General features: G+C 43.8%; 1 protein-coding gene across 1 annotated transcript; it reads right to left on the bottom strand.

Moving 5' to 3' along the window:
- Positions 1 to 228: 228 nt before the first annotated feature.
- LOC100276882 (proline-rich family protein) lies at positions 229 to 7,845 on the bottom strand. The gene is made up of 7 exons (NM_001150585.1): positions 7,283 to 7,845; positions 6,157 to 6,212; positions 6,023 to 6,071; positions 5,324 to 5,407; positions 4,390 to 4,515; positions 978 to 1,051; positions 229 to 676 (listed from the first exon to the last, which is right to left on the bottom strand). The coding sequence occupies exons 1-7, from the start codon at positions 7,760 to 7,762 to the stop codon at positions 613 to 615; spliced, it is 933 nt and encodes a 310-aa protein (NP_001144057.1). The 5' UTR covers positions 7,763 to 7,845; the 3' UTR covers positions 229 to 612.
- Positions 7,846 to 13,786: the final 5,941 nt, after the last annotated feature.

The following is a 13,786-nucleotide window of genomic DNA, read 5'->3' as shown; positions in this document are numbered from 1 at the left end:
ACTTGCTAACACATCTGCAGTGGTGGTTCAAAATTTACGAAGCAACGACAAATTCTTGGCTTTAAGCGAGCAGGAAAAAGCAACGACAAATTCTTGGCTTTTAGCCGAGAAATGAGAGCTCTTAATCACGCAAAATTAGAAGCTGGAAACTCAGAATAATCAACGTGGCTGTGGCCCGTGAGAAGGATTCAGCCGACTGCACCATGAGAACTTGAAAAGCATCAGAGATGACTATGATTTCAGTTTCATTTCACTAGATAAAAAAAATCCACATATATGGTAAGACCACCTCAACGGCATTACCTTTAAGAAGACCTACATTACATTTAAGATCTTCTCATGCAGCTCGAGAAAACCTTCGAACTTCGAACCTTTGTCTCACCCATGCACAGTGGCACCATACTCAAAACTTTAATAGTGCTACTCAGATCATCCAACCAACTTAGCTAAAGGCTTTTTCACATTTTATTAGATAACGTTGGCAATAAAACATCCAGATGGTCCTAACATACAATGCTAGTCAATAAAACATCTTAACAAATTCCAATACGGAAGTTAAAACCTGCAAGACAAACACCTATGGTTTCAGCTTTATACAGTCACAGGCCGATTCTACAAAAGAAGTGCAAGGCGTTGCTTGTATCTTTCAATCCGACGAAGCCGATCCTTTTGCAACCTGTTAAAAAAAACATTTGTAAAAAAAGAATGAGAACTTGAGAACTGCTTGTCCCATCGGGATCACTAGCTTGATATGCTGTTCTTTTACAGTTTACAAACAGCAGTTGTACTAGAACAATAAGCTATAAACTTGGAACATAAGAACATGTTCACTAATCTAATTTACAACAACCACGCAGAGGCATGGACCAATAATTTCTATTGCAATGCCATATATCTTCCTAATATTATTTTGGACTGATATAATTGATTAGCCCTGTAGAGAGGGGTGAATAAAACAAAAACAAAATTACTCATACCCAGCACGTATCCTTTTCGCACGCTTTACATGCTGCTTCAATAAATCACTTGTATTGTATTCACCGTTGGCATTCTGCAAGATGAAAGAGTAAATACATTACTATACGAGGTCCAATATTGTAATGTTAAGCATATGAAAAAGAGGCTCAACAGACTAAAAACCAGTGGTAGATGATGCAGAATAAGAAACAACTCAATCTGACGATTTCATTACCAAAGAGAGAATATTTCGTCACTTCTGACACAGCGAGTGAACAGTTTATTGTTAGATTAGTAGATTACGTAAGACTATGGGACCGAATTTTACAACATGTGTGGCTTTACTTAACTCTTACCAAGGAATAAACATGCATTGCTTTTTAGGGCAGACCGATGTCGGAGGCTCCCATATAAGTGGATCTAGGGAAGGATAAACTGAGACAAACCTTTCCCGCAAATACAGAGAGGTTGCTTTCAGTGAGATAGCTCTCACCACTGCACCAGGTCTGTCCTTCAATGCATTGTTTTTTAGATCGGACAAGTAATGACTTAAGAAGATGAAGATGCAAACAAGAGTAACCAATGTAGAACATCGAGCTTGGGAAATACTTCTGCAAACACAAGAACTGGAAGGGTACCAAGGGGCAAGAGGAGACAAAAACAAGTGTAAAATCTAAAAGGCTCCACCCTACAAAAGTTGTCTAGTCGCAAAAAGAAAGACATTTGCAAGTGTTGAAATATAAATGAATTGCCCACAGTCCTATCAGCTTAAGTTTTTGGGTTGAAGTGATTGGTGCATGTCATGGTTATTAAAACGACGAAACGTTGAAACGCTCATGGATGGAGTTTTAACTTTTAAACGGTTTAAACAAAGCTTAAACATAGTTTTAAACAACATAGGGAAATTTCAATATATCATAATTTCAGACAATTATATAAAGTCAAATACCAAACAACCAACATAAGTGTGGCGGCTGCACTGGAGTGGCGGACTGGCGGCACCCTCGGCCTGACGTGTTGAGCGAGAGGGGCTGTAGCCTGGGTGGAATCCCTAATTGGGCTGGGCCAAATTTTACAAGCAGGCAACTTAAACGCTCGAAACGTGGCGTTTAACTATATATCGTGTTTAAACGTCAAAACGTGACGTTTAAACGTCGTTAAAACGAGGAAGTGTAAAACGTTTCAGCGTTTCGCTGTTCTATCAGCGTTTTATAGTTTAAACGACGTTTAAACGTCGTTTTAACGTCGTTTTAATAACCATGGTGCATGCAACTTAATATGATATCGGAGCTAGAGGTCTGAGTTCGAATCCTGATTAGCGTAGTTAAATAAAATAATTGTTACTCACTTATGTTTCACATCTGAGATTCAAGAGTTTTTCTCAGCACGTGAGTGGAGGCGTTGAAGTGTATGAGTGGATTGGCTATCTTCTCCCAACAACTTAAGCTTTTGAGTTGAACTAGTTAGTGACTCTACTCTAACAGAGACCTCTTGCTCCGGTGCCATATTACGTTGCATGCACCAACATTTCAACCCAAAAGATTAAACTGGTAGAAAGAGGTGGGCAATTCACTTATATTCCAACACTCTCGCTCACGTCAAGGCTCTCTCATGCATCCACTCTAACAGAGACCTCTAGCCCCGATACCATATTAAGTTGCATGCACTAACTATTTCAACGCAAAAGATTAAACTAATAGGAAGAGACAAACAATTCACTTCTATTCCAACACTCTTTCTCATGTCGATGCTCTCTTAAGCATCAAGCGTGGAATAGGAACAAGCAACAATTATTTTATTTTAAATTGTGCTAACCATGATTCGAACTCAAGACATCTGACTCTGATATCATATTAAGTTGCATGCACCAACCAGTTCAACCCAAAGGCTTAAGCTATTAGGAGAGGTGGACATTTCACTTATATTATATTCTAACATCAAGTCTATCATATGGCTGGGCAAAAACCCCGCTTGTGGTTAGTTGCTCATAAAAAATGTTGGAGAACAGGACGGCTTGCCCCCTTTGTGAACAGGAGAGTGAAACAATTGACCATCTTTTGGTCTCTTGTACATTCTCAATGGAGTTTTGGTTCTTATTGCTGCGACAAAATGGATTGCAGACTGTCTCAACTGGGAGTTTTATGATCTGGTGGGGATGGATAAGTGATATGACAAATGGCCAAATGGAGAAGGGGGTTAACTCCCTTGTTTCGCTTGGTGCTTGGGTCCTTTGGAAACATCGGAACCAGTGTGTCTTCGAGGGTTGCAACCCAAATGTGGCTGCTGTTCTTGTGCAGGCTGGAGAAGGGCGAAGATTATGGGAGATGGCAGGGGTTAAGGGGCTTTTCTACCTAGCAGCAACCTCCCTCCCCGCTGATTTTTGTAGTTTATAGATGGATCTTTTTGTATGCCTGTTTCTAGCCTCCATAAGGAGAGCCTTGTAATTGATCTATTTTATACCTTAAATCCTTCTTAATTTAATGAGGCGCAGTTCTCCCGCACTTTCGAGAAAAAACGATTTACCCAAACCCAGATCCGATTTACTCGAACGTGAATTACCCGATCACTAATTCGGATAGCAAGTCTGAAAACCCGATTCAAGTTCGGGTAATTCGGGTTGAGTCCTGGTACCCGAATTGCCCAAACCCTTGTATTATTGTAATGTGATTGTAAATTTATGATGTACTAATATATGAATAATGATCTTCAATCAATATGTATGAGACTTATACGTAGTGTGGTGTGTTTGTGAAAGCAGTCTGACAAAATTATATTATTTTGTTACACTAATTTTTTATTGTCTTTACTATGTGATACTACAATTGGGTAATTTGGGACTACCCGAACCCGAATTTTCGAGTACCCGAAATTTCAGGTAAAGGTTGTGAACTGGGTATATTTCGGATCCTGGTTCTCATTACCCGAATTTCTAATTACCCGACCCAAAAAAAATCGGGTAACCCGAACGCTCAGGTTATGAAGGCCTAGAATCTAGATACCATAATTTTGTAAATGACCCCATGAAGGTGTACAAAAGATGAACAAACTGCGGCCTATTGCGTCAAATATATTTAGCTACATCTTAATCCACTCCTTTTGGTAAAATAATAAAGTCAAGACTACCGGGTAAAAAAAAAGATAAAACTAAAACATCATTCTCTGTCCGCTAGTGACCTGCCACATGTCTACATAGTTAAATTAACAGTAGATTTTCAAACTTACAGCCTTTTATATTTTAGAAAGTGGTACTGGTATGGTAAAAAATTAGTGTCCAATTTTCAAAAGCCCAAAACTAGCTAACAATATGGACAAAAACAAGTAGAATCCAAAACTGACTGAGGAAGATAATCCTAGTTACGAGCATTGTAGTGCATTTATGAGAAGGTATTAACTTAGTGAGCCAAACTGCAAAGCAAATTTTATAGAATATACCTTCTGTGGCTCTTCATCTGAATCTTCACCTGCAACATCATTATCGTCCTTGTCTGATATTCTAGAATCTACAACTGAAGCAGGCAAAGGTCTTGGAAGAAGTGGTTCACCATTTCCAAAGCTTGGCTGAATTAGTGAATACAACATGAGTCATGTGCATGGATAACATGGCAACAAAGGAGTTTGGACAGCACATGCAATCAAACATCAAGAAGAAAATGAGAAATGAAAACATAATCCATCCAGACAAGAAATAGTAGTGGGATTGGATTTCTGTAGTGTGGAGTCAAAAGAAAGAAGAAAAGGGAAGGCAGCATCCATCTAAAAAAACAGTACTCGTGTAAACTGATAATTGCACTTCGCAATTCAGACAAGTATGGAGTTTGCTAAACTACATGAACTAAAAATGGAACACATGTAGCCTCCAAATGAAACAAAATCAAAAGCAATATTCACAAATTTACAATTTAAGACATACATCTTTCACTGACCATTGCAGAATATGTTTGTCTTTATATAACTCAAATCATGTTTTCACAGTACAGCATAGAATTTCAATTATCCTAGACATAAATACACAAAGTAAATATTTGTCAAGGAAAAATATCAACACTTAATTTCTTGGAAAAAAAAGGATTGACTCCTAAGCAAAGATTCAGATTCATTTTGACATATACTGATCAAATATCCAAGATAAAGGTACCTGAGCACGAACATATTACTTTTCATACATCATATAAATATTTGTATGACCACATAATTTTAATTAGTAAAAGATTTAGATAATGAGAGAAAGAATCATAAAAAAACTTGAGGAGAGTTAGACAGCTAAGTTAGAGAAAAATTATAGTAAAGGAACATGCTAATTCAGAACAGTTTTAACAAACAACCAACTGCTGCATTCATATGAATGAAAGAAAGAAAGTATGCTAACCTGACTTTCATGTGGAACACCATTACGAACCCAAGATCGACAGAGAGCATAAAAGGATCCCGACTCACTATCCAGCAGGTTAACCTTTGAGCAACCAAGACATAACATTAAGAAATGTTAACCCTTCTGTGCAACCCATGTTATTAATCTATAAACTTAGCCAAAATGGTCATTATTTAGCAGCATAACAATCTCTTCATAAATAAGATAATAGTCCTGACTCGTAACTTATGTATCAATACGATCATAATTATTTGAAGAAAATGAAATAGAACCAGGTTGTCTTGCTCAAACAGGAAAAGAGAAATGAAGATAGCAGATAGCATTGTCAATTGTCATAACCTTTTCCACCTCTTTACTAAATACTCCATTCCAAATTGTAAGCCGTTCTCGTTTTTCTAGGTACAAGGCTTTTGCTACGCACCTAGATATACATTATGTCCAGATACATTATAAAATCTATGTATCGAGAAAAAACAGAACAACTAATAATTTAGAACAGAGGAAGTATTAAAATATGCCAATCTATATGTCATCACCGATCCTATGATCCATTTATATGTGGGTCATCCACTAGAAAATTTTAAAACTATCCAAAAAAAAGTATAATATTCCAGTCTTACTAGACCATGTACCGAGTTACCGACAGGAACACAACTGATTAAACTATTGGAATTTGCCTAAAGAAAAAGTACTTACTTTGCGGTCATTAATCACCACAACTGTAGGTTCTTCTCTGCTCTTTTCCCTGTAGTGAAGTCAAATGCAGCATTTTATGGAAAAAATAATAATTCCAAATGAGAAACACATGTAATTGTTGTTTTGTTGCATACCTGTCTTTTGGGTTACTCTGCTCATTGGATGGGCCAACAGGTGGTACTGGATTAACCTATGGCGTTCCAACAGAAACAGGACAGAACATATTAATATTCAACTTTCAAGGAAACTGCACAAATAATAGTTCGAATATTCTAACCAAGTAACCAACACAATACATGGAACAGATCTGTGCCATCTAAAAACAAATGCTCCACCCATTTCCTTATATAAGATGTATTAGAATTTAAGGAAGTCTTTCTAAGTATGATTTGGCTATTAATTTCTCTTACAGCATATTATCAACGACTAGGAGGCATGTAAAATATGAGTATGTTATATATTTTTTTACTAATTATTAATAGTAAAAGTTCATAATATTGACTATTTTAAAATCCTAATATGCCCCTACAATTTGAAATAGAGTAACATGCTAAGAGCCGAATATGACAGGCTAACGTGATTTATTCTCTCTAGCATTCCACGAGGACTGAATGAACAATGACTAACCACTCACGTTGCATTAAATCACTTTAGCTAACTGTAAGTTCGTAACACCCCACAATATAGCCAGATATTTAATCGAACACCTCAAAAGCATAAAGCCCAAGCCTCACATGCTCCATCAGACTCAGAACAAAAATGAAAACAATCCAAAACTACAAGCAAACATTTAAGCCTTGTTCGTTTAAACCAGTCCAGTTCCGGATTAGCATGGATTGGAATTAAATCCATGTCACAGTCCATGCCCCAAAATAAACCAAGCCTACTCAAAAAAAAAATTATTCAGTTAAACCTATCATGGGGATTATAACCCAAGGGTTTGGGAATTTTTTAAACTATAGAAGGCATGGATTATATCCATAGCTCATTAGGTATGGAACAAATCTATGAAGATATTGCACAAGTTTATATTAGAATACATGGATTAAAAAATAACTAGCTTTGAGAGATATATGGATTAAATGATGGATTTAATCCCACCATATGATTGGGTGTGAGGTATGGATTCACCCAATCCAAACCCGATTAAATCCATGGTGGGATTTCATCCCTTATAAACGAACAAGGCCTTAATTGGAGGACTGAAGCTTTAGTTCAATTCACCTTCCATTTACAGCTCACGAACAAAAATTCACTGACCTTGGGCTGCGAGCCTATAGGAACTCCTCGGGGAGGCTGTTCGGACCCCGTCGACACGCCAGTCACAAGGGCCCGAGGCACGGCCGCGAAGGACCGGGGTTGCGCGTGCACCAGGGGCTGCTGCTGCTGTGCAATAGGGATGGCGACGGCGTGGGTCCGAGGGTACCCCACGGCCATGGGAGGAACGCGGCGGAGCTGCGCTGTCACGGCCGCGGCCGCGGAGTTGGACGTGGAGGCGGATTTCAGGACGGGGTAGAGGATGCCGTGGGGCACGGAGGAGCCGTGGGCCGGTGGGTTAGGGTTCAGCGGCCGACCGGTGAATAGCGGGGGCGCCGGTGCTGCCACTATGGCACGGGGAGAGGATGTGGCGAGGAACGCGCGGGGGAGCGTGTGGGACGCCGCAGGCAACTGCGGGGACGTGGCGGCCGCGACCGCCGGCACGGCGGCGGTGGCGGGCTGCCCCCGCGGCGGGGACGACATGGCGGGTGGCGCGGGCGGAAACGAGAGCCGTGGACCCTGCGGGCTGCGGTGGGGTCGCGCTTTTGAAACCGTTTGAATCGGGTTCGGAGCGTGCGCGTGTTGGGCACTTGGGCTATAGGCGCGCGGATCAGCTCCACTCCACCTTTCAGTCTCGTTCGGTGACAATGCGAATTGAAAGAAATCATAGAGCAGGAAATCTTTTGGTGTTTAAAATTTTTCTCCCTATAAATTTCCTGCTATTTCTTTTCCACCAAACGAGCCCTTCGTGTCCAATTGTCTATAATCAAAAGACTAAAACTCCAATTTGACCATGATCAAAAGACCCATGAATCAGATCTGCATAAGCTACTTTCATGCCTACATTCCTGCGGTTCTGCTGGAAATTAATTGGGAATTTGTGTGGTACAAAAGTACTCTCCAAAACCTAATTTACAAGTCGTCGAAGTCCTCAAAATATATAATAAAAAGTATACGTATATAATACTTCCCACAAGTATTTGCCGATGGTTTCAAAAGACCTTCCAAAGGTTATGTATATAATTTTTGACCTTTGGTTATGACCTATCACATGTAAAAACACGATAATATGTTTCTATATCGAGCTATAAATGTTATCTCTCAATATTTGTCTAGTGCGCAAGAGGCCACACAATTGTATAATCCCGAGTAAGTCAACACTCTCAACGTCAATGAATTCATAAATGAATCTCAAGTTGTTTTACATCTCTTAGTCTCTTTGTGCATTGGGTCACAAGTGATAGACCTCCTAGTAGGCCTGGGCATAAAAACAGAAAACCAAAAAACTCATAACCAATCAAATCATAGTAATTTTTTGTTACCATTCTTCAGAAACCAAATTTTATTTCGGTTTTCGATTTTTAGTCCGGTTCAAACTGAAAAAACAAACTTTAAGTCCACCATCTCATAATTGTGTTAATCTGTTTCAGTCCAATTTAGTCACGGGGCCTGTTTGTCACTAGGCACCAGGCTCTCACGCCACCTCGGCCCACTGCCCAAGAGGCCAAGACTGGAGCCAGGCATCACGCACGAATCAGAATCATGGTGATGGCTCACATGCACCTTTTCTTCCTTTATTGTGAATTATAGTATTTTTTTTCTTGTAGGAGTGGAAATGAAAAACATAGGATATTTTTTATAAATATGGACGAATGGAAGTTTAACTCCTAAATAATAAAGCTTCTCGTTATTTGATTGATTTATTTCTTCCTTTTCTACACACAGAGGAAGAGTGCACTAGTTTCAAAGACAAAAAAACAGGTTAACTCCAACCCTTTTAACCTTTACAAAAAATAACTAATCTAAAGAAAAACAAAAAAGGAATTCCATTGAATTGTATTTTTATTGATCAATTATAATTGCCTTCTAGAACGTACAATTATCTCAAAGGGTCAATATGCATACATTATTGGACCTTTTGAGTAAGACTGAATAAGATCTTATGCAAATTAATAGTTTTCGTATGGAAGATAGAAAACTGATATGGGACACTCTAGAGAAGCATCTCCCTACTGATTTACCTAAGAACATGTTCTCGCTTTGAAACATTGCAATTTTCCCCTCTTCTTCTTTTTGAGTTAGAATAAAAAGAAAAAATAAAGCAATTTGGCATCTTTGGCATAATTTATATTTTCGCAAAATGGGTCATAATAAAATAGATTTTAAGTACCTGGGGAAGATTCACTTGGAAGTAACTATTCCCTAGATACCCATGCAGGGGGGTTCGCGGTGCAATGAATGAACCCAAAAAATCCCTAAACTAAAACAACCTAAAGCTAAGGATTTATCAATGGTAATGTTGCTCCAATACCTAACCAAAGAGCTATTGCAGTAACGATTAAGAAATGGTCGTAGCTACTAGGCGTCAAAATGGATTTTGGAATTTATTAACATTCTCTATAAAGGGTACCGTCAATAAGCCCGTTGTCACATAAACCATTAAGAGAACGCCCAATAACTTATTGGGTATTGTACGAAGTATTTGAAATACGGGAAAGAAGTACCACTCGGGTAATATTTCTAAAGGAGTTGCAAACGGATCCACCGGTTTACCAATCATTGACGGCTCTAGAGCCACTAAACCTACATTACACGTAATAGTACCTAGAATTACTACTGGAAAATTGTATAAAAGATAATTGGGCCACGCAGGTTCTCCATAATAATTATGTTCCATCCCTTTAGCTAATTATGCTCTTAATACATGATCATTTAAGTTAGGTTTCTTTGTTATTGGGATAGGTGAATTCTTTAGGGTCCATCCTCCAAAGGAACCATACATGAGAATTTTTCATCATCCGGCTCGAGCAATAATGAAAGAAATAAGACCATGGAGGATCCACAATATAATAGGGTATATACTGACTCAATGACCCAAGGTAAGAAATTTTTTATCAAATTATCTTTCTAAAGTTGCGACTATAACTACTCATTGAAAAGAATCCTATTCTTATGCTTAAATGCTCATTATCTAAGTGGGCTTACAAATTTGATCATGACCAACTGCTTTGTGGATTATCTCTTGATTAGTTGGTGTTTATCCCCTCGATATCGCAAGTTTATTATGTCCAAACAAAGTATTTACTTGTTACTAATGAAAAATCAAAAAGTTTAGCATGTGTTATTCCTTAGATCCCTTCTTTTACTCCGATAGTATTGCGTATCAAAATCGATGCAAAGAAATTGAATGCATTTCCATACTATAATAAAAAGTAAGTGTAATAAAAATAGAATTAGATCATATCACATGACTTATTCTTTTTATACTCTATAGGATCTTACGGAGCCTGTTCATGGATGACATGGTTGGTGGGGTATGATCATATAAAATATTCTCCTCGAGTGAGCCAGCCTATCCTTCCTAGATAGGGAACTTATGTGTTGATTGGATGCGGAGACACCATTGGTCGTGATTTCTAATTAACGTGGCAAATCGAATTCTCTATCTGCATGGCTAAATTAATAATTCAAGTCACACACTCCCATAATCTGCCTTATTTTCTTTCGTAAAATTCACTTCAACTATTTGTATAAAAATACTTCGAAGTTGAACATAAGTATCCAAATGACATGTCTTATTTTACAATAACATATGTCTGTTGTCGGGGACCATAATTAGGGGTACCCTCAAGGCTCCTAATTCTCAGCTGGTAACCCCCATCAGCACAAAGCTGCAAAGGCCTGATAGGTGCGATTAAGTCAGGGATCGGTCCATTCGAAGGACTCGATCACGCCTCGCCCGAGCCTAGCCTCGGGCAAGGGCAGCCGACCCCGGAGGATCTCCGTCTCGCCCGAGGCCCCCTCCAGCGGCGAACATACTTCCGGCTCGCCCGAGGCCCTGTCTTCGCTAAGAAGCAACCCTGACCAAATCGCCGCATCAACCGACCAAATCGCAGGAGCATTTAATGCAAAGGTGGCCTGACACCTTTATCCTGACGCGCGCCCTTCAGTCGACAGAGCCGAAGTGACCGCAGTCACTTCGCCGCTCCACTGACCGACCTGACAGAAGGACAGCGCCGCCTGCGCCACACCGACTGCGGTGCCACTTGACAGAGTGAGGCTGACAGGCAGTCAGGCCCGACCTCAGGCGCCTTAGGAAGCTCTGCTCCGCCCGACCCAGGGCTCGGACTCGGGCTCAGCCCCGGAAGACGGCGAACTCCGCTCCGCCCGACCTAGGGCTCGGACTCGGGCTAAGCCCCGGAAGACGGCGAACTCCGCTCCGCCCGACCCAGGGCTCGGACTCGGGCTAAGCCCCGGAAGACGGCGAACTCCGCTCCGCCCGACCCAGGGCTCGGACTTGGGCTCAGCCCCAGAAGACGACGAACTCCGCTTCGCCCGACCCCAGGGCTCAGACTCAGCCCTGGCCTCAGCTGATGGTCTCCGCCTCGCCCGACCCGGGGGCTCGGACTCGACCCCGGCCACGGAAGACAGACTCGACCTCGACCTCGGAGGAGCCTCCACATCGCCCAACCTAGGGCGCAGACCAGCCACGTCGACGGGAGGCGCCATCATTACCCTACCCCAAGCTAACTCAGGCTACGGGAAACAAGACCGGCGTCCCATCTGGCTCGCTCCGCCAGATGGGCAATGATGACTCCCCGCACGCTCCCTTACGATGGCGGCTCTCAGCCCCCTTACGGAAGCAAGAGGACGTCAGCAAGGACTCGACAGCTCCGACAGCTGTCCCTCCGCCAGGCTCCGGCGCTCCTCCGACGGCCACAACATCACACGAACCGGGCGCCAAAACCCCTCCGGCCGCCACGATGGCGTGTACTTAGGGCGCTAGCTCCCCTCCGCTAGACACGTAGCACTCTGCTACACCCCCCATTGTACACCTGGATCCTCTCCTTACCCCTATAAAAGGAAGGACCAGGGCCCTCTTAGAGAGGGTTGGCCGCGCGGGGACGAGGACGAGACAGGCGCTCGCGTGAGGCCGCTCGCTCCCTCTCCCGCGTGGACGCTTGTAACCCCCTACTGCAAGCGCACCCGACCTGGGCGCGGGACGAACACAAAGGCCGCAGGATTTCCACCTCTCTCACGCCCATCTCCAGCCACCTCACTTCCCCCCTTCGCGCTCGACCTCGCGCCGACCCATCTGGGCTGGGGCACGCGGCGACATTCACTCGTCGGCCCAGGGACCCCCCCGGTCTCGAAACGCCGACAGTTGGCGCGCCAGGTAGGGGCCTATTGCGTGTTGACGAATAGCTTCCCGTCAAGCTCCAGATGGGCAGTCTCCAGCAACCTCTCCGGCCCGGGACGGTGCTCCGTTTCGGGAGCCTGGAGTTCATGTCCCTCGACGGCAGCTACGACATGATACTCATTCCACCGCCGTGCGACAGCGACAATGGCAGCCGACAGCCCGCCCGCCAGCGGCGGAATCGACGACGTCTTCCCCGCGTGGTGGAAGAACAACATTCGAGCTCACCCCGTCCTCTCCCCCGCCGACGGAGGGGGAGGCGGGGCAACCAAGGCCAAGCAGGAGGCAGCGCCTCGTCGGCTGTCGAGCGAGTCAACGGCGCCAGCGCCCCAACGGGGGGCGCGTCGGGCATCGACCTCGCGTTTGAGACGAAGACGAGCGCCGTCTCCCCTCAACACGCCGATTCCGAGCAAACGGACGACGCCAGCACGCTCGCGAAAGGCTTGCTGGATGTCACCCTCGTACCTGAGACGACGGTGCAGTCAGTCCCCGACGTGACTTCATCACCGCCCGTCGACCAAGAGGTACCGACCGATTCCCATCTCACGCCCCCTGGATTCAGCCTCGACCCGCCAAGCGACTTCGCTTTGGCGGGCGCTCTCGTAGAGGCGAGTCCAAACCCTCTAGGGTTTCGTATGCGGTCACCTTGGGACCGGCTGGCGGACGTCTCGACCTACGGGCCCTCTGGGTCCGAGGAAGACGACGTGCCCGACTTCTGTTGGGATTTCTCTGGACTTGGCAACCCCAGTGCCATGCGGGACTTCATGACCGCATGCGACTACTGCCTTTCCGACTGTTCCGACGGTAGCCGCAGCCTCGGCGACGAGGACTGCGGCCCAAGCCGCGAATGTTTCCACGTCGATCTAGGGGGTCCCTCCGAAGGCAACCATCTCGGCATGCCGGAGGACGGTGATCTCCCTAGGCCGGTGCCTCGCGTTGACATCCCACGGGAGCTAGCTGTGGTCCCCGTTCAGGCGGGGGGCCATGACCCACAGCTCGAGCAAATCCGCGGGGTGCAGGCCAGGCTCGACGAGGGAGCAGGAGCGCTTGAGCCGATCCGCCGGGACGTCGGGCAGGAATGGGCGGGCCAACCTCCGACCGAAGAAATGTGTCATCTACCCCAAGGCTTCCAGCACCGCATCGCCGACGATGTCAGGATGAGGCCGTAAGGAAAATGGACCCCGGGCCTTTTGGCTAATTGAGTTTTGGTGTTTGATGAACAACACAATCCGTGAACTAATAAGGTTTCTAGTGTTTGTGTTTGTAGTTCACAGGATGCGAAGAGGATTGGACCAAGGCAATGAGGATGC

The sequence above is a fragment of the Zea mays genome, chromosome 9 (genome assembly GCF_902167145.1).
Source record: "Zea mays cultivar B73 chromosome 9, Zm-B73-REFERENCE-NAM-5.0, whole genome shotgun sequence".
Taxonomy (NCBI): Eukaryota; Viridiplantae; Streptophyta; class Magnoliopsida; order Poales; family Poaceae; genus Zea; species Zea mays.
The sequence above is the reverse complement of the archived record's forward strand: the minus strand, read 5'-3'. Positions and strand labels throughout refer to the sequence as shown.